General features: G+C 39.1%; 1 protein-coding gene across 10 annotated transcripts in view; it reads right to left on the bottom strand.

Moving 5' to 3' along the window:
* The window catches only part of DMD (dystrophin), a 1,009,769-nt gene that overhangs the window by 660,528 nt on the left and 327,002 nt on the right, over positions 1 to 22,239 (bottom strand). For all 10 annotated transcript variants that reach the window (XM_081858834.1, XM_081858841.1, XM_081858836.1 and 7 more), the window contains exons 4-7: positions 22,105 to 22,182; positions 20,197 to 20,289; positions 18,189 to 18,361; positions 12,278 to 12,396 (exon numbers count right to left, since the gene is read on the bottom strand). In XM_081858834.1, the coding sequence (XP_081714960.1) occupies positions 12,278 to 12,396; positions 18,189 to 18,361; positions 20,197 to 20,289; positions 22,105 to 22,182 (463 nt within the window). The remainder of the gene's footprint in view (positions 1 to 12,277; positions 12,397 to 18,188; positions 18,362 to 20,196; positions 20,290 to 22,104; positions 22,183 to 22,239) is intronic.

Raw genomic sequence — 22,239 nt, 5'->3', positions numbered from 1 at the left:
ATAGTAACAGCCCCACATTCATTAACACTCTTAATGCTACACACAAATTATAACTGGTTTTCTTATTTATGTCTCACAAGCCTAAACACACTCTTGAGATTTAGTGTGAAAAAGTAAAGTGTTGCGCTAAGTAGTTATAAAAAATGACTGCCATTGTACATTTATCATTATTTTGGTTTTGTGTCAGTCCCAGAATACTTTCATTTGTTTAATTAACCTTTCCCTAAATTTTGCAAGCAATCAAGTCACTAAATGTGTCTGAAATGAGAAGAAAGGCCATTTCACAAAAGGAGAAGGGATACTAGTTCATTTTGTAGTACATTAACTGCTCCAGTGGAGCAAAATAATTAATTTTTCTTCATTGTACCATAATCAGCAAACCTAATCTTCAAAGTAAAACAGCAAACAGCTTTGCAATTGCTCAACACACTTAACTGTCATTCAGATTCACTGAGTGAAGTCCAATAGTTTATTAATATTCTGTAGATGCTTGCTTTGTATTCCATACCAGAAGCTGAAAAATGTCCTTTTAGTCACTGCCAACTACATCAATTAACTTTCGAAACGATTTTGTATTCACCTATTTAACAACTACTATTACAAGCAATTTATACTGCAATAGCAAAAAGTAAATCCCCAGTGATACTTTATGCCTAACAAGCAATGGAACGTTTTTTAAGGAAAGAAAATACTGCCCCCATCTATTAGCAAGTATTTACAGAGGGGATATATTCAACTAAAACTTGTACATAATCTAGATGCTCAAAAGCAGGATATAAGGGCAATACCTCTTCCACAATGTTGTTCCCCAGAAACTAGTATTCAGAGGCATGCTCTGATTCTGGAATTAGAATATGTAGGGTAGTGCAAAATATTTGCAAGAACTTCAAATCAAGAATGAAAGCAGGGTCGTTCCAGACAGGTTTAGGGTGGTCCCTTAACTGTCTCTACAGCCACAGCAGGTACTGCAACCTACCATCCATTTGACTTCACCCCCAAAGGCACACTCCTCCATTGTCTCCTGAGGCAGATGGATGCCAACAATTGCAGGAGCAGAATAGCTTCTACTTGTGCAGTGGGTACTGTATCTTCCCCCTGTACACTATATAGTGGTACCTCGGGTTAAGAACTTAATTCGTTCCGGAGGTCCGTTCTTAACCTGAAACTGTTCTTAACCTGAGGTACCACTTTAGCTAATGGGGCCTCCCGCTGCCGCCGTGCCGCCGGAGCATGATTTCTGTTCTCATCCTGAAGCAAAGTTCTTAACCCGAGGTACTATTTCTGGGTTAGTGGAGTCTGTAACCTGAAGAATACGTAACCTAAAGCATATGTAACCTGAGGTACCACTGTATTCCTAAATATGTTATGGCATATAGCCCACAATGCTTTGGACCACATTTGGGCGTGAGATGGGGTACATGCTGGGGGAAGAAAGGGGGTGAAATCCTGTTGCCCAAGAGAAAGTCGTTCCACTCAAGCAATTATTTAGTTGAATACTGTCCTTGGGGCTTTTTTTAGCAGAAGTAAAGTATATCTCTGAAGTACCCCAAACCAAAAGAGGGTTATACAAAGTACTTGGAGGTACTTCCACACCAGGAAAACATATGGCTGAAAAGAGGTGGGTGATGTAGGTATCTTTTGTGATGGACAGATCTAGATTTTAGTTAGAGGAATGGTTTTACCAAGGTTCCCCAATCACAAATATCTCTGCCACATGCCACACATCCGTCCATGTTAAATAAGCTTTACACTTAGGCTTGTTCACACTTCTGCTTGTCCCATGTCTAAAAAACATGGGTCCAAGCAGTTTTGCCTATGCCCTGCCGCTTTACCCCATAAAACCTGCTCTTTAGTGCTGAGTCGGAACAAATATCAATCTGGAGAAAACCTGATTGATGTTTGCTCTGGATTTCCCTAGGGAAAAGCAGCAGGGCTAGTGGAAGTATGGATGAGCCCTTATTTTATGTGACTTTTGGTTCCAATTGAGCAAAAGACAATCCTGAAGCTGTTTCAGAATGAAATTCTGCTTCTTTGCCTTGCCCTTTGCAATATGGCCACCTGCGTGACCCTGACTGCATACATACCTCTGACCTCTCTGTTCATTGCTCTGGACCTCACTTTCGGTCAGACCTTTACAACTAACTAGCCTTTGGCCTTTCCCTTTGGTCTGATATTAGGCACTGTTAAGCTTGCACTCTGCTGCCCTCATTAGTCACCCAGGGCTCAATGTCAGAAAGTTGGCAGGTCAGGCTCTGAAATTGGCTGCCTCCCCAGGCTGCCTATTGACCTCCCTTGAGGTTGAATGAATTCAGAAAGCAGTTTATTCTATGTTCCCTATGTTTCCTTACCTGATAATTTCTGTGTTTGATCTGATCTTTCCCACAACATAAAAACTACTTGTGGAACTCTAGCGGAATCTTGTGGAAGTTTAGCACTCATCTGTATGTTAACTGATTCCAGTAAAAAAACCATTTGCAAACTCATTAACCCAGAAAATTGCAGGACAAAATTAGTGACAGTATTCCAGAATGCAGTTCCTTCCCACTGTTATCATGGGGGAACAGAAGCATATATATGCGTATATAGCACTTGTTGTTGTTGTTGTTGTTTAGTCGTGTCTGACTCTTCGTGACCCCATAGACCAGAGCACGCCAGGCACTCCTGTCTTCCGCTGCCTCCCACAGTTTGGTCAAAGTATATAGCACTATTCAGTGACAAAAATGACACTGCTAACACTGTCTTTATCGGGATGTTTTCAATCTTCCTTTGTTTGCTTGTTTGTATTTTCACAGGGCATTTAAGTGCTAGTCTAATACTGATGTAAGAATAATTATGAACTGGATAATATTTGTAGAAATGCTATTGGGTTAAAATTAAAAATAGGCACAAACTTTGATGATAAATAATTACTTATACACTGAGAGGACCAACAGCACCGAAATGCCTGTAAAATGTGTGGTAATCCTGGTAATTAACTACCAAAAATATGGGCTGATTTGTGAATCTGTAATTGTCATACAATACTGCTTCTTGAAGTGTGCAGAGGAGCTGGCATGCTCATAGTTGAGCTAGGAGCAGATGGAGGTCCTGATTTATGAACGGACCCCTGAACATGGGGGATATACACACATCTGTTGACATTTTGTGGAACCCTGGTGGGTACGTCTACAGGTATCAAGAGGGAGTGGTGGGTCCATATAATTAGTGCCTCCATGAGATTCCAGGGGGTAGCCAGCCTGCTAGGAGCCTGAGGCGCTGCTGAAGGTGATCACATGGGGGTCCACTTTTCTACGACACAATCCCAATGTTACTTTCTTTATTGCATATTTTTGTGATGTGAACAGCTGTGGTCTTTTACATTATAGTATAGCAGCTCGTGTAATTTGTAGGTCTTTGATTAATAGTAATTGCAAATGTTCACATGCTGCCTTGGGAAGGGAGAGCGATCACAGCTTGCAATGATCATCATGAAACAACAAAAGAAAGATGAATTCACACATTTGGGTGGCCTCTGAAGAATCTGTCATGCCCAAAAAAGAATCTATCAAATTCAGAGAAGCATGTGCAGTCAGGATTACATAAATATCATGGCTAGAGGAAAGCTAAGCTTGGTGGAATAGACTGTCTGAAACACCAGTCAGCAAATACATTCTTCTTCTACAATTTATCTATATAGCACTTTTAACTTGCAAAGGGTTTTATTCAAGTCCCATTCATTAAAGGTGCATAAAATATCCCACACATACACACACATTTGCAGGATTATTTGTCCCTTGTGAAAGAGGGGGAATATCTGGAAACCTTCGTAGGCCTAGCACATTTTAAGATTTATTTATTTTTTAAGCAGGAGGGTACTCTAATTTTTAAATATGTGGCAGCTGATGTCAACCCCCCCCCCTCAATTTATTAATATATCAGAATAACAAGCAACTTTGCCACTGATTCAATTGTTAGCCTTGCTGTCCTCACTGCAGGTTCCTAGGACCGAATGCTCCCAAGAACAATATTGTGTAAGAACACAATGTCATCTCCAGGGACATTCTTATGAGATAAGGGTAGGTATCTGTCCCCCCTGCAGCTATCTTTTCCACTTTTATCCATGAGTAGTCCACATCTAGGGACGCGGGTGGCGCTGTGGGTTAAACCACAAAGCCTAGGACTTGCCGATCAGAAGGTCGGCAGTTCGAATCCCCGCGACGGTGTGAGCTCCCTGCTCCTGCCAACCTAGCAGTTCGAAAGCATGTCAAAGTGCAAGTAGATCAATAGGTACCACTCCGGCGGGAAGGTTTCCGTGCGCTGCTCTGGTTTGCCAGAAGCAGCTTAGTTATGCTGGCCACATGATCCGAAAGCTGTACGCCGGCTCCCTCGGCCAATAAAGCGAGATGAGTGCCGCAACCCCAGAGTTGGCCACGACTGGACCTAATGGTCAGGGGTCCCTTTACCTTTACCTTTACCTTTACCCCACATCTGAATGTATTTGAATTTGTATCTGGGGAGCAAGTCCAGTTTTTCCCATTCATATAAGTAGCCATTCTCCCTCCCCCCCCGGCTTCCTACTTGTTGATTCTATTATGCCAGTTAAGGGCCAACACGTCATATACACAAATAGCCGCATGTGCACCTAGTGGTGTTTTTTTAAAGATCCTCTGCCCAAGAAGAAGTGAGCAAAAGCACAGTCAGGCAACTGTAAATTTGCTTGTACAGTTTTCTGGTTTTGTGCAAATCTGATCTCTCTCTCTCTCTCTCTCTCTCTCTCTCTCTCTCTCTCTGGCCAAGCTCCTGATGCACCCTTACTGGAATGCTGGAAACGATATGAAAACAACTATAAATTATTAGCACATGCTTCTCAGACTGCTGCCCAATATAACTGACATAGAAATTGTTAATGGGGTTTGCTTGTGATTCTCCCCAATTTATTGGATTATCCCCGTGTTGGATAAACCTGAATTTACAGTGGGAAAGAATTGAGATTGGAGTTGCCCAAAGGTACTGACATGTGGACTACACAAATTAGATGGGTGTATAAACAGCTGCAAAAACACAGTAAACTCCAGCATGTCAAGCCCTCAGCATTATTTCTACAAGAAATAGAAACAGAAAGGATAATAACGCTGTTGCCAGTACCTTCCATTAAGAGTGATCTCTCCATATTAACAGAAGCATTGGTACATAACCTTTAACTAGATCAATTATTTGGGAAACTTTATTTTTCAATTTGTTGTATGCTAAAATTACATTACTCATTTTTACTGAGCAGATGGGGTTGTAGGCTGATTATGATTTTGAATCCTAGCAAATAATTGGTACTAGAAAGCAGAATAGCTCGTTTCAGCTAGGATTATTTATACACTTTTTCAGATTTATGGTTTAAATTAAACATATAGCTATTTACATTTATTTTTATAGTCATGATTTCTTTAGAAAATGCCACCCTCTCACCAGATAGCATTTTAATCTTTAAGTCAACTATTTGGCTACTTCAAAATCTCACGGCTGTGAAGATGAGTTCTACCACTTGTCAGCACAAACATCAGACTTAGGCTCGTTGGCACAGTGATGACTGATTATGCAATCAAACAGAACTGAAGAAGGGAAAGTGATGAATGCTCCATAAATGAAGTAATTTTAAATCACATAGAATATATTACAACATGGTGGCAAGGTGGATGAGAAAAATAAGCACAAAGTTTTTAGTTAGGTGGTATCACTCCCTGAGTGGCTCCAACAACTCCATGCAGGGCAAGGGCTTTCAATGGGGGATTTATGTCAAAACAGGGTGGGTCCTAGAGAGCTCATTAAGGGAGGAAAAGTAATAAACCAATGGCTGAATCCAATTCCACACCTCTGCTCTAAACTATAGTTTGGCTTAGCAGAACATTCAAACTTGTTTGCCTGTCAGACATCCAATTATCTGCACATGGTCCTCAGTTAATGTATATTTGGGCCTTACTGACAAAGTTAAAGCTATGGTTTTCCCAGGAGTGATGTATGGCAGTGAGAGCTGGACCATAAAGAAGGCTGATCGCTCCAATACTTGGAGCGTATGGCCACCTCATGAGAAGAGAAGACTCCTTGGAAAAGACCCAGGTGTGGGCAAAGATTGAGGGCACAAGGAGAAGGGGACGGCAGAGGACAAGATGGTTGGGCAGTGTTCTTGAAGCTACCAACATGAGTTTGACCAAACTGTGGGAGTGCCCGGCGTGCTCTGGTCCATGGGGTCACAAGGAGTCGGACACGACTAAATGACAAAACAAAACAAAAACCCACCTGCAAAAGGGAGCAAAAAATTTGCATATATTTTCATGTTCACAAAACATATGCAATTTGTACGCAAACTTGGGTCATCTTTGATGAGTTCAATAGAGGGCCCCAGTCCCCATGCAGTAAACTGGTCCCAGAAAAACAAGCTGACACCCTGGAGGCACAACAGATCTACACTTCATCTTCAATATAACATCATGAATTTATGTAAACAAAAAAATGTAAATTAATTGCAGTTCATCCATTCATGCTTAGCCTGAAAACAAGTAGGACTAGGTAATCCTGAAGAAATGGAATAACTAGGCATATAACAGCAGTATACGTGTATGTGATCCTACACCACCCTTGAATTTTAATATTTGATGTCCTTTCATATGACAGTCAAAACTCCATGTCAAAAAAGAGATAATTGTTTATCTCTTATCTGCCTTATGCGAGAGTTGTTTTTTTAAATAAAAAAAAGTGAGATTTAAAGATTAATAATCCCAATTCTATTAGGTGCCTAACGGTTAATCTTAATTAATTCCAAAGCAAATGAATTTTACAGTATTTCATTGCCACTGAATTACATGTAATACAGAGATTTAACTATCTTATTCCATAAGCATACAAAACAGGGAACAGGATTTGAAGATAAAGAAAATAATTACATAAAAGCCTAATTGCAGCATTTAAGAAGGTTAGCTCAGAAGCAAGCCCACTGAATGCAATGGAACATTTTTCACCCCAAGCAGGCGAGCCTAGGATTGCAGCCTTAATAAATGGAGTTCTATGACTCCCAATTCAAAAGCAAATTCCTTAATCTGCATACGGTATATAATGTTGGCTGCAATCCTAGACTTATTTTCTTGGAAATAAATTCATTGAAGTCAATAGAGTTTACTTCAGAATAGACTAGGAATGTGCTGTGAGTCAATATCACAGAGAAGTGGGGCTGTAATCCTATACCCACTTACTATAGGGTTAAGACTGATTAAACTCAAGTTACTTTGGGATAAATCTGGATAGGATTAGCTCTCTGTGGTATCATTCAATATTTGAATCATAAGACAAATGTATGAGGAGGAAAAATGTGGAATCAGAAGAAAGAAAGTACTTTCTTGGGCAATTGCATTTCAGCTGTTGGAAAGCTTCAGGCAGGGCCTGTCTTCCGCTTAACCAGATTTGAACAGCGAGTTTCCCTGCAGGTCTGGAAAGCATTTGGCTAGGTTGTCCTCCATTTCTTATTGATACACTCAAAACAAATGGTTTTTTTTTCCTGAGGAAGAAACCCTGTTTAAGTTTAATTTTTGCTTGAAATGAAATTTTGGTGGTAACTCTAAGATCTCCAGAACTAATTAAAAGACAACTTTTTAGAAACACTGCAGTATTTTCTTTACTAAACACCCACCCACCCAAAACTTTGAAGGAATATGTCAAGTTAGCATAAAATCATTCTGATGCACTATCCCAAGAGAGCAATACAAACCAGAGCCTACAGAAACTGAGGCACCTTCACTATTTTAAAATGTTGTGTTTATTTGAAAACTTTTTTTTAACCTCTTTTTAAAACTGATTTTTATTACATTGCAATTTTGGGAAATTACAAATAAAATGTAGTAGCGGCTAAGAAACTGAGTATAGGCGTGTGCCCAAGCAACACCTAGTTTTTCAGAAAACTGGGGAACATTGCCAGTAGGAGAGAATACGGGCAGCAATCCTTCTTCCTCAGCTACCATTACTAGTGGGGAAGTGAGTCTGAGGGGAGACAAGATACTGCTCTCCATGAAAATAATATTACTGACTGATAAACTATCTGCATTAAAAAGTCAGCTATTGTCTATATTACAGATGGAATACTGTAGGGAAAAGATCAATATTGAAAAAGTCTCAGCCACCACAAACATGATTCAGGCAATGTGGTTATGCTGAAGATAGAAGCAAAGATCCTCCAAAAGCAAAGCACCAATGTTTTGCACTCATCTTTCTTTCTTTCTGCAATAGTGGCTTTTTGCGGCAATGCCAATGACATTGATTCTGATCTGCAGTTAATGTGGGGATCAGCACTATCCCCATGTGGTTTCTGGGTGTCAGTTATGCCGAAAAAACAATTGGGAAGCAGCAAGAGGAAAACAATACGAGTATGAAATAACTGTCCCAAATTGCCTTGAATGCTGATGATGTTAAATCAAACTGCAAGTATTCCCAAAAGCTGCCTCCATAATCTTACTACTGGAAGGTTTAAGAAAGAAAGAAAGAAAGAAAGAAAGAAAGAAAGAAAGAAAGAAAGAAAGAAAACATATGGTCTCCACAAATATTTGACATGTTTTATGAACAGATGTCCTCCCTATTATGCTCCATTTTTATTGGCAATCATGTTTATGGGCAACCATTATAAAAAGATATTTTTCACAACTCTGCCTATTGTGCCTTAATTATTCTGAAAGAATGAAATTAGCCTATTCTGTCTGTAATACAAATGATTAGTAACATTAATTTGCTTGTTTCCAGTATAGTTGAGACGGGCTGATCCAAGAAAAAGTATTATCTTAGATGCACTATGTCTCATTTCATAAAACACACACACACACAGAGAGAGAGAGAGAGAGAGAGAGAGAGAGAGAGAGAGAGAGAGAGAGAGAGCTAGCAAAAATGGATTAATATGTTATCTTCACTGCTTAAGCCAGGGTGGGGGACTTGTGACCCTGCACATGTTCTTGGACTCCAATTCCCATCAGCCCAAGCCAGCATGGCCAGTGGCTGGAGATCATTAGAACTGTAGTCTAGCAACATCTGTAGGGCCACAGGTTCCTCACCCCTGTCTTAAGCATTTAACTATTTAACTATTCACATAAGCACTCAATTAAACACCTAAAATGTTAAGGTACAATTATAATAATAATAATTACACAGGCCCTACACATGAGTATGTGCTCTAAGTGAGGATGTGACAGAAGCCCATGCAGAAGCCCCACCCCCAATATCCCCAGGTGCTTGGGCTCCTTCACATATTTAGTAGAACTGAATTAATAGGATTTACTTCTGAGAAGACATGGTTAGGACTTGGTCATGATTTAGGTCCCACTGATTCATGTAAGAATCACGGAAATTAATGAAGCTTAGGCCATTATTAATTGTTCAATGGATTTCAATGGAAGGAACCTAGCTTAGTTTGGATCCACCTCTGGGTTTTGTCTGTATACATCAGGCTTCCTCAACCTCGACCCTCCATATGTTTTGAGACTACAATTCCCAGTATCCCTGACCACTGGTCCTGCTAGCTAGGGATCATGGGAGTTGTAGGCCAAAAACATCTGGAGGGCCGAGCTTGAGGAAGCCTGGTATACATAGCAAACCTGCTCAATGCATAAAGCTTGGAGCTTCAATCAGACACACAGACAATATAAAAATCAACTGCATGCTTATTCAAACACTTCCATACTATTAGAAGACAATCATAAAAATAGTGCGATAATTTCTTCAGAAGAAGCAAATGGCAAATTGTACTGAAAACTGTAATGAAACTTTGAAAAATAGAGCAATAAAACAGTGAATGCACTGTTTCATCATTTTGAAAAGGTGGGTGGGGGAGAGTACAAAAAATAGTGTCTCCGTTACAACTGAAGTCTCATTTAAAAACATTTCCTTTTCCATATTTATGAGTCGATTTATTATTACCCAATTGACCTGTTAGCAATTTAATTATGTATGAAGTACTTCATAATAAGTAACTATTGAGGGTTTTAATAGACATATTAAGTTACTGCATTAATAATATGATGTCAAAAAATCAGGGCCTTCATACTGGGAGCAGGAGAACATTTAAAATCAGCATTTCAATTTGGAAACTGCTTCATTAGTATGTAATATTCCTTATCGTTACATAACTAAAAAAACCTACCCTGATGTGTGCCTTTCTTACTCTGGCCCTTTGCCCCCTAGAATACTAATGATGTACCTCTAGATAAATATACATACATTTCCCTACTCACTAGATCATAGTTTTAGACAACTGTTTACCAAGCTTATCAGGAGACTTTCTGTGAAAAACATACAACCACATGAAAAGATGATAGGAATCAGCTCAGTACTGATAGATTGTATTTCTCATAATGGAAGTACCAAATTCACTTGAGAGTGGCCACTACAAATAAATGTTGCATGAATATTTTTCATATTTCTATTAGATGCATTTAGGTAAAGAAGCATTTCCTCTGTCAACCAGCTACCAATTTTAATAATTTCTCAGATATGAATATTTATACTCTTACCTACCAAACATAAATATTATCATTTTCACCAAATGAAAAATAATTTTGCTTGCTGCTTTGTTTTTGTGGGGGTAGGCTGGGCCAGGTCAGGTCACAAGCAAGGAGTGGGAGCCTACACATCCCAGAGGAATGAGGTTAAATTGTATAATATAAATATGGATCTATCGTATCTTTCTGGAGCTAATCAGAAGCAGTGTATAAGAAGAGCAAGCAACATTTTTAACAGAGTTGTTTGCCCTGGTCCTCATTTAGAACACAGAAAGTGTGCTTGTGCAGTTAAACTATGGCTTGAGTTTGAGAGATGAAGCTAAATCAAATGTATCAATCTTTCCAAGTTTCAAACAGACAGTGTATGTATTTCTAAATGCACCCTCAGCCTAGAATATTCATTTATAATGCATATTGGAACACTTCTTCAGCTGAGAACTTTACCACAAAATTCAAAGAAGTGTGAAAGTCGAAGGATAATTATGTTCCAACCTGTGTATTAGTTCAGGAGGTGCAAATTGAGTCAGTCCACTTTAATATTGTGACCAAATGAAATTCTCTTCCATCATGCAGTGTATGTTTTGCTCTGATATGCTTGCCTGAGGCCTAGTGTGCCAAGAACATCTACATTGGTTAATTAAAGGAGATTTCATAGAAGGGAATTTTTTGTGAGAATACGATATTTAATTATTTAACAGAATTTGTCCAATGCTCAATGATTAAAAAAAACCTCTAAGCAGTTTACATAACACAGCTGTGAGCACAATAGTAATTTTTATCTTAATTAAATTACTTGAGCTGTTTATGTAAAATTGTTATAAAAAGGTATACAAGTGATGTTTGTAGTGCAAACATGTAAGCCTACACACATACTACATAATGGAGGTGACTTACAATAAAGTCTGACAAAATTTCCAAGGCTAGAATTTCCAGTGTCAAGGCTCAGACCCACGACACAAAAAGAAGACCCTATATTATATTAATAGTGTTTCTTGTCACTAATTAACAGCCAAATGGGTCGTCTTCATATCCGTCTTAGAGAAGAGGACAATATTTGAATGTGAAATGTTATTTCCAAGCTTTATGCTTGTATTTCCATGACCAATAATTACTACACATTCCCTATTATTAACAAACAATTGGTAGACTTCAGGGTAAGAGCAAAACTTGCCATTTGGGGGCTCACTTTGTACTTGAACAATCACCTCAAAAGTCAGAAGCAAAAAAGAGAAAGCTTAAAACATACACAAAAATAATTCAGATTGAAACAGGAAGATATAAAAAGTTCAAACTTTAGTGCTCCTCCTCAAAAAACCCTTTCATCCAAACATCCAAAAAAGTGAAATTAGTATAAAAAGAATAATGAATGATTCATGAATCATTGTCTGTGAATAACTTAAACCAGCTCCTCACATCCAAATTTAGGACATAATTTCAAAAATGCTGATGAACTGCAACTTCTATTGTAAGCAATAAGAACTGCAAATCTAAGCGCCTTTGAAGAAAAACAGCTACTTTACCATGGTGCTTAACAAAGAACATACACCTTTAAAAGTTTGCTGTAAATCCAGAAGTGTTTGCTTAAATCATTTTGAATCTTAAGGAATTAATTATCTAGGTGAGTAAAAAGCAACCTTAACTTTGAAGTTTCAGTAAACTAGATGAAAACCTGTTTGTGTGCTGCAACTATAAAAATGAAAGTGGATAAACCTTTTCCCTGGCAACTGCATGGAGAAAATTGATCATACACTTACAAACAGAACCTGATGCACACTAACCTTCAGGATCAAGGAGTTTTTCGATTCCTAGGTGTCGTTTGGCTACGTTGAATGCATGGTCTAATCGTTGTACAGCTGACTGTTGGCGAACCACACTATCCCAGTCAAATAGATCTGGTCTGAAAAGAAAAGGGAAATCTTGTAAAGTTACCTATGCAATTCTATGTGCAATTCTAGATTTGGAGGGCTAGTCAACTGCATCACAGGGCTGGAGAGACCCTTAGTTTTTTTTGTTTTGGTTTTTTAAAAAATCATTTTCTATCTCATACAAAATTAAAACATACAAATGAGAAATTCCGCTGTATCCGTGAAATGCTGCAGGCCAGTCTTAAATGTTTTATAGGCAGGGATCAAATTACAGCTTAGATAAACAGTATGGGACCCTATACTATTAGTTACACTGTTTGCAGTATAAATAATTCTATTAATTTTAGACACCCTAGTTTTAGCTAAGTTACCCATTAGGACAGGTAAATTTGTTTTCAAGATTACAGAAGACGGAAATCTAATCCTACTCAATTAAATATGTGTTCGATTCAGTCTACGGCAGGTGTGGTGCCTGCGCCTTAGGTTCAGCAGATTTCTACCTGCTTCCAACAGATATAGACACACAAGAGCAGCACAATGAGACATTAGAGGGATGGGAGGCCTAGTTCAAAACAGCTGGAGGACACCGTGTTGGGAAGGGTGCTCTGACTCAACCCAAGCAGCTAAGAACTGCATAACAACCCAGCGAGACAAGTTAATCTGAAAGATAGTGACTCGTTCCACACTTTTTGTTTCACGGCTAAGCAGAGAGTTGAAAAAGGTCATCTGGTCATATTTGCATTTTCTTCACAAATACAAAATACAGGAAATATTTTAAATATATAAAATCATTAATAAAATGCTGAAAGTCAGCATCTAATTATCCTTGAAAAAATATTGGCTTCCTAAAAATGAAGTGTATTCAATTAAATAAGTGAATATTCTCGTTGAATGGAACCATTGCATACATAGCAAGTATTTTCACAGGCAGCATTACTGGAAGAAACAATGAATCTTTTTATTGCTACACCTTGTTAGGGAATGGTTTTCTCTGGAGACTACCACTAATGGAATTTAATGCAAACAAACCTTTAAACAGAGATGTATTGACTATACATTATGTGGACTTGTATAAAGGGGCCGTGTTAACACATTGCACAAGATATTGGAGAAATGCAATCTCCTGATTCAAATCTAGTTTTATGCCTGATACTTAAAATTTCATTCACTAGCATGAAGACTGCAATGTGAAGTTTTTCCTTTCAGAATTATTAAAAGCTTTTGCTATTACAACAGTTTCTTATCTTTTGCAAAATGATTTCTTTATTTTTTTTTCGGAGGGGGGGAGGGGACTGTCCCATGATGAAAAGCAGAGTAGTTCCAGATGTGAAATATAAGTAAATATGAATGGTAACATGCACAGGAGAAAACATAATAATCCACAAAGAACATATTAAAATTTCAAAAAACAAACAAACAAAACCCACTTTTCTTGGATTTATTATAGTAGTGCTTCTAAAACAGTGGACCAAGACCCACCAGTCAGGATTGAGCCATTTTTCAGTGGGCCTCAGTCTGCTCAGTGCTTCCCCACCTGCCAGTCCCAGCCACGCCATAGCCCTTTGATTGTCCCAAGGACAGCAGCAGGGAAGCAGTATATGACTATTTTAATAACTTAAAATAAGTATTATTAGACTTTTGGGTCAGTTCACCACATCAGATGTCGAAGAAATAAACAACTTTATGATATTTAGAAGACATATGAAGGCAGGCCTGTTTAGCGAAGTTTTTAATGACTGATGTTTCAATGTATTTTTAACCTTCTGTTGGAAGCTGCCCAGAGTGGCTGGGGAAACCTAGCCAGATGGGCGGGGTAGAAATAATAAGTTGTTGTTGTTGTTGTTGTTGTTGTTGTTGTTGTTGTTGTTGTTGTTGTTGTTGTTGTTGTTATATAACTGAAGACAAAGCATTTAAGTGCTTCAGTAAACAATGCACCACAAAGACATACTGTAGTCTATTCCGCATATAATGATAAACTGTGGTTTAACCGTATGGGAATGAGCAGCAGAATGAACTTCATGTTTTCATGGGATAGGGTTACTGCAGCCAGGAGGAAAATAGAAGCATTCACTTCCTGTTTTAAACTAACCAGAGTTTGTCACTTTGTCTGAACAGGGAGAACTTGGGTTAGTTTAGGCTCTGGTTTGTTAACAAATCAGGATCATAAACCACAATATTGATTTGTTTCAAGAAGCCAAATTTCCACAAACCAGGGCTACCATAACTACTTCCTGGCTCTCGAGGAAGGAATGGAATCAATGAAGTACAGTGCCCCAACTGTAACTTTCCCAAGACACTCCAGAAGGACTCTGTGGTCAAGCAGAGAAAGGTGGACCACACTCCCTTAATTTCTCTCCGAAGAAATGTCATCAACCACAGCAACAAAGTTAGTTTAATGCCAAGGCCAGGCCTGGAGCAAGACTGGAATGGATCCAAGTAATTAATAATCACTAGACGTCTTGTCTATGGTTTTTAGCTGTCAACTGAAGACCTTTTTTATTCATCCAGGCTTTTGAATTGTGTTTCTAATTGTGCTTTAAACTTCTTATTGTGTGTCTGCTCCAAGAAAAGGCGCGTGTTTTAAGAGGTTTGTCCTAAGCATGTCCCAGTAACTGTGGGAGGAGATGGGAGGAGCAAAGCAAAATAGGCAGAAAGAAATAGTGGATATGATGAATAAAGGTTTCTGTATGAATCACTAAATATATATTTCTTATGGATAACAGGGTAGATGCAAAAAATAGTGCAGGGGATTTTCACTAAGTTCTGTTTGAGAACCAATGGTCAAACAAATTGAGAAGTTGTCTTTATCACTCATAATACATTACAAGTTGATGGAGGGTGGATTTTGAAAAGCACTGGTATGGAAGACACTCATACATATGTGAAATGTATTCCTGAACTCAGGCAGCACCAGACTTTTAAATATGGAACTGTTAATATGGGACTTTGCATTAATTTGAATTTATAGCTGAAAAGCATTATTAGCACAGAACTAAGATTTACTATGCCGACAAATAGACTCTTAAGAGGGTATGTACCTAGTGCTAAATAAATAGAATCACAAATCACCATGTTATGACAGAACAGTAAAACAAGCACACACAAAACATAACTGGCACATATTTTTAATTACTGGGGGACAACTCTCATACTCAGCATCATCCCCAAGGCCAATAACTATTGAGTACCATTTCCAGAGACACTTAATGAAAAGATGTAGAAGACAGAATTATTCTCACCATTCAACAAAAGGTACTCATTTTCATGCTTCTTCTGCTATTCTCCCTCCCTACATTTTACTGTAAAAACACCCGCCTTTCTCCCATCAAAACAGAGTCAAAGAGAAATTTATCAGTAGCAATTTGCACTTGACTGACTGTGATGCAATTATGTTGACTTTTAAGTATCTGCTTTGAAAGCATGTGCTTGGAGGACTACAATCCGGTTCCACTAACCAGAGAGATAAGAGCCACTTTCAGCAATGTGGTCAAATTAGTGCTGTATTATGTAGGCTGCCACATAATGCTAGGTGCTCCTCTCAGGCTAGGTTTAAGGTCACTCCTGCTAGCTTCAAATGCCTAAATAATAAATTAAGTCTTGCTGTGTTGCTTCTATGAAGGTGTGTAATTAAAGCACCACACTGTTATTAAGTGTCTTGCAAGCTATCAGCTAATGTTTGTTTCTATTATGAACACACACAGGGGTGGCTGTTAAATGGCCAGGAACATGTTTCCATAGTCCCAGAAACAACCAGAACAATACTCTCTTTCCTGCCCCCTGCAACAAATCTTTTCAACTGAAAACACACTTATTTGACAACGGATTAAAAGACAACAATGTTGTAAGGGCAGATGGGGAGCAGGGGGAGGATCAGAGCAAGAAACTGTTCTGTTTCCCAATTCCATTGATAGGGCACCTTTTAAAGAGAGTTCCCAAATTCAGGAAGATATCATTAGGGCTGCCATACACCTGGAATTTCCAGGACATAGCCAGGATTTGTCTGCCAAAATCTAGGAGGGGTGTGTGTGTGTGTGTGTGTGTTTGTATTTATATCCGCCCTATACCCGGAGGTCTCAGGGCAGTTCACAGAACAAGATCAACATAAAAAACCACAATATATATAATCAAAAGAAAAACAACAACACAATGCCCCCCGCCCGCAAGAGGGCATAGGATGTCAATTTTAAAAGGGCATAGGATGTCAATCAGATCAACCAAAGGCCTGGTAGAAAAGAAATGTTTTTGCCTGGCGCCGAAAGGTGTATCATGAAGGCACCAAGCGAACTTCTCTGGGGAGAGCATTTCACAGATGGGGAGCCACTGCAGAGAAGGCTTGTTCTCGTGTTCCACACCTCTCAAAGAGAAGGCACATGAAAAAGGGCTTCGGAAGATGATCTCAGGGTCCGGGCAGGTTCATATGGAAAGAGGCAGTCCTTGAGGTATTGTGATCCTGAGCCGTTTAAGGCTTTATAGGTCAAAACCAGCACTTTGAATTGGGCCCGGAAACTAATTGGTAGCCAGTGCTGTCGGACCAGAATTGGTATAATAAGCTCAAACCATATTGCTCTGCTGAGCAACCTGGCCGCTGAATTCTGCACTAGCTGAAGTTTATGAACCATCTTCAGAGGGAGCCCTACATATAACGCATTGCAGTAATCTCACCTTGAGCTTACCAGAGCATAGACAACAGTAGTTAGGCTATCCCTGTCCAGATAGGGGCATAGCTGGGCCACCAGCCAAAGCTTATGGAAGGTACCCTGTGCCACCTGAGTCTCAAGTGACAGCAAAGGATCCAGGAGTACCCCCAAGCTACGAACCTGCTCTTTCAGGGGAAGTGTAACCCCATCATTTTGAAACCTGTTAAAATGTCCATGAAAACTCGGGCGTATGGCAGCTCATATTGGAAGCAAAAAAACTTAATTTTTTATGGAGATTTTGTGTCCGGATTTTCACTTCTTGAAATATGGCAACCTTAATATCATGGCCCTAGACTTTCTTCATTTCAGACCTTGGAATAGACCTAGTATTTGGCCCTTGTTCTGCTTTTAGAAAAAGTCATATAACTGTACCTGCGCTTCAAACCCCTGTGCATGAAGCAAAACAAATAAACAAAAGCCCTTGCATCTGAACTGAGCTCTGATTGTCCAGGAAAAGGGGCATTAATTGAAAAAGGACCAAATATGTGAGGCTCCTTTAGTTTAGAGGAAAATACTAATACTGAGAAGAGGCATGATGGACCAGTATAATGTTATGAATGGTAAAAAGCAAGGACTAGGGGTGATAGGAGAGCCACAGGTTCCACATCTTTGGCATAAAGAGAGTTAGTGAAGACAAACATTCCTATGATAAGACTTGGAATTCTGGTAAGACTAGAGATCATCCACAACAGCAGATTAACAACAGGCAAAAAGGAAGTAATTTTCAAAGCATAATTATCTTGTGAAATTTATTAACATAAAATTTGGCAACTGTCACAATGTTATAAACCTTTAAAAGCAATTAGACAAATTAATAGATAGATTTCTATTATTAGCGGCAATTAGCCATGATAGCTAAATAGAGCTTTGTGAGCACTGGCAGCATGCCTCTGATTCATGGATGCTGAAAGCAAGTAACAGAAGATGCCTTACATGCTGCCCACATCCCACCCTACATCCGTTGTTTGTGCATTTCTGAAAGGCCTCCAGCTCCCCACTGCTGGAATTCAATAATGTGGATTAGATGGACTTGCTCCAGCAAGGTGATTCTAATAAAGTATTTTCAATTCACATGATCACAGCAAAAACAGAGGCATTTGGATGTTAATTTGTAGCATTTCTCTTACCTGTGACTGTGGATGAGTGCATTGAAAGCCAAACCATCACACCAGCTACTGGTGAAATTAACAACATTGACCTGCGGATAATTCTGAGTTGATTGACGGACCCAGCTCAGCAAGATCTTTTCACTGTTTGTCTGTTGCAGTCCAGCCATGATGTTTTTCATTACATCTTTGACCTGTGTTGGAAGACAGAATTTTTATCAGTAGCCAAGTTTATTTATCAAAGGCAACTCCCCCCCCCCCGCCCCCGGCAAACTTGAGTTTCTTTTACTTAACTCTTAAGTACTTGAATACTCAGCACAGTGATCCGAAACATAAAAAAACACACAGGAGGATACTGAAGAAGCACTGGTTGTATAGAAATAAAAGGGGTTTTTTTATATAAAAAGAAGAAAGGATCATTGCTCTTCCTACTGTCATTTTCTCCTTTCTTTAAATATGCAAGAGGATAAGCACGGTGCACTGGGGCAAATCAACCTAACTTTGACTTCTGCACTATTAGCAACATTTATTTTTAATTTGCAGTCAGGGCCGGATTTAGGTTTGATGAGGCCCTAAGCTACTGAAGGTAATGGGGCCTTTTACACGTCCAGCTGTCCTTTGTCAACAACAAACTGTCGCTTTTTTGTGTGTGTGCTGAATATATGCTATATGGTAATTTATGGACCTAATAGGTTTCTAAAGCCGTTTGCACATAAGTAAAATATGTATTTTATTGAAGTAATTGTTGAAGTGAAATACAATTAAGAAGAAGTATATTAATAGTAACTTTATAATGGGATCAAAATAAATAAATTATGTATTACATGAAATCAATTAGTAGGCATAAGACTCATACCCTTAGTCTGTGCTGCACGATCACCAGTCTACAAGCACTCTTTAATATTAGGTAACAGGTACAACAGCTTGACCTACATTCAACTGTGTTGCACTGCAGTCTGCAGCTGCATGCTACATCTTGCCATGCAACCAGTCCATGCAGAATGTAGGCACCCTATATATAGAAATGAACAAACCAGTGATATTTTAGGGAGCAGGCTAGCTGGCGGGGCCCATTACTTACATCATAGGAGTCTACACAACACAAAATAAAACAAAACAAAACACTGTTGCTGTATGTAGGTTTGATTTCCTTTAATTTTTTGGGGGGCCCCCAAGAGAGTGGGGCCCTAAGCTATAGCTTGTTTAGCTTATATGTAAATCCGGCACTGTTTGCAATACCCAAAGAGGCCAAGAATTTCCACTGAAAATTTACTGAACTGTGCCATCATGAAAGAAAACAAACACAGGCTACACATTTAACGTAAGTCACTGAAACCAAACCCTCGGAAGAGACGCCATTCCAGAGACGGGTTGCCACCAGAGAGAAGGCTCTATCCCACACTACTGCCCCCTGTACTCTGGGTTGTAGCTCAGAGGGTGAACATCTGCTTTACATTCAGAAGGTCAAAAGCTCAGTTACTGGCATCTCCAGGTAGGAGCTGTGGGAGACTCTTGCCTGAAACTGTAGAGAGCTGCTGCCAGTCTGTGTAGACAATACTGAGCTAGATGGACCAATGGTCTGACTCAGTATAAGGCAGCTTCCTACTTCACCTGGTGATGGGGCGATCTGAAGGGCTGTTTCGGGTTGTCTTAATGCAGGGGGCAGTCAACATGGAGAGGGGTGTTCCTTCTTACATTTGGGCTCAAATAGTTTAGAGCTTTATACATCAGTACACTGAACTGGACTTAGAAATGTATTTTGCAGTATTCTGAATATTAATTTGTCTGGTATTGCAATGAAATGACTGTGTAATGCTTTGAAAGGACACTGACCTCCTTGACTTTTCTCAAATACTCAACCTGGACACTAAAATTAAGTAGAGAACAGTCTCCTTGTTTCCTCTCTCTATCACTCATTGAAACATTAGGATGGATTCAAAACTGAACACCACCTGAAATACACAAAGTAGATATACCCCTTGATTATTAGGGATATATCCAAAAAATGTTCTGTGAATGACTGACTCACCTGCCAGTGGAGAATTATACTCCAGATCAATCCAAGAGTCAGTTTATGATTGCCATCCACAATATCTGTGCTGCCGATATTCACCAGATCTACCTGTCAGAGCAAAGCAAGGCAAAGCAAACTTAGATAAAATTATGTATAAAATGCAAAAACAATGAACATTAAAATAGAAGTTAAATGAGTTTACATTCCCAGAGTAATGGGCAAAAGAAACAGCTGCTGAATAAAACATAAGCAAACCTGTTAAAACCTACGGATTTGATAAATACATCAAATTAGGGCTATGTGGTTTTGTTTGCATATTTTCTACTATTTAGCTTTTAGTGGCAAGTAAACAATCCAGAACATATTTCATAACCTGATCAAATAATTATCTGTCATAAAACAAATAGTACCAGGTATTTTAGGAAATTGCACTTAGCAAGGATGCAATTATTATATCACAAAATAAACATATGTTGCAATAATTAAAAACAAAAAGTAATGCATATGACAACAGAAAATAATATTTATGGGAATCCAGCCACTTCATCAGCAATTAACATAGGCTCATTTCTTTCTCTGCCTTGTAAAGTTTTCTTAGATGCTTCCCATTCAGCTTTCAAATAGGAGAAGCTAACAGAGACATACCTGTACTAGACTGAGGAATCAACTACTCAAAATAACCAACTTGGTTTCATTTGTCATTCCTTTTATAAGGAAAATTCATTCCCAGGTCCAAAACTGCACACATTTCAGGTGAATTACAAGTAATGATAGAAATAAACCAACACTGTAAATGACTAAATCTAGCTATTGATCTATACTGCTATATAAGTGAGTACCCCTTAGCATACTCTTGAGAGTCCCATGGACTGTAAGAAGATCAAACGTATCCACTCTTAAGGAAATCAGCTCTGAGTGCTCACTGGAAGGACAGATCCTGAAGCTGAGGCTCCAATACTTGGGCTACCTCATGAGAAGAGAAGACTCCCTGGAAAAGACCCTGATGATGGGAAAGATTGAGGGCACAAGAAGAAGGGGACGACAGAGGATGAGATGGTTGGACAGTGTTCTCGAAGCTACAAACATGAGTCTGACCAAACTGCGGGAGGCAGTGGAAGACAGGAGTGCCTGGTGTGCTCTGGTCCATGGGGTCACGAAGAGTCGGACACGACTAAACGATTAAACAACAACAACAACCCCTTAGCATGGGATTTAAATCACTGAATTATTTGAATATTCATTCAGTAGAACTTTCCAATTCCCTAGTTGAACAAGACAGCAAGAGAGGGGTATTACTAGTAGTTTTATTCTGGAGATTAATTCTTATATGTTCACCAGTACAGACTGATATTTCAGCAAATTATTTCATCTGAGAGGGAGAACACATTCTATGGCTTTTAGAGGCACTGCACATTTACAGATGGAAAGCAAGGTTTGGAGATAATGAGTTGGAACCAGACTTGCTACTGCATGAACTTCCTTCCATTTCCCACCTGGAACTGAATTTCAATAGAGCCTTACCACCAGAGGAAGGCAGAAAGGCAGCAATTTTAACCGATTCTTCCTTCCCTCTGCAATTCCCACCCACCATGCTATCAACCATGTTGTTTTCAAGGCTCTTCCAACACCACCAGAGAAGCTTCTCAAGAGGCACAAGTGGCTGCAGGAGGAAGGAAGACTTGTCACTTCCAGCACCAGCAAAACACATTTGAACGCAAGTCAGGATCCAACCAAGCAGCTTCTTCAAGGCTATTTATTGAAATAATGCCTGATGTGGGATTAGCACTCTGATCTCCTGCATCCCATGAGATTATATTGGATCTTATTTATTGTAAAGCATACTCCAGAAGCAATTTTTCATATCTGTTTATTGAGTTCTCAACTCTCTATGTGAGTTATGAACCCATGTAAATATTTACTTACATTGTTTTTCTGAAGGACTTGTAGTGCTTTGTTGACGTTGTTCAAGGCATGAACTCTTGTGGAGCCCCTTTCTTTACCCTGTGAATATGCATAGTGAGAAACAAGTAAATATTATATATTAAAAATAAAAATAAT

This window comes from Podarcis erhardii, assembly GCF_964252035.2.
Source record: "Podarcis erhardii genome assembly, chromosome: 4".
Taxonomy (NCBI): Eukaryota; Metazoa; Chordata; class Lepidosauria; order Squamata; family Lacertidae; genus Podarcis; species Podarcis erhardii.
The sequence above is the reverse complement of the archived record's forward strand: the minus strand, read 5'-3'. Positions and strand labels throughout refer to the sequence as shown.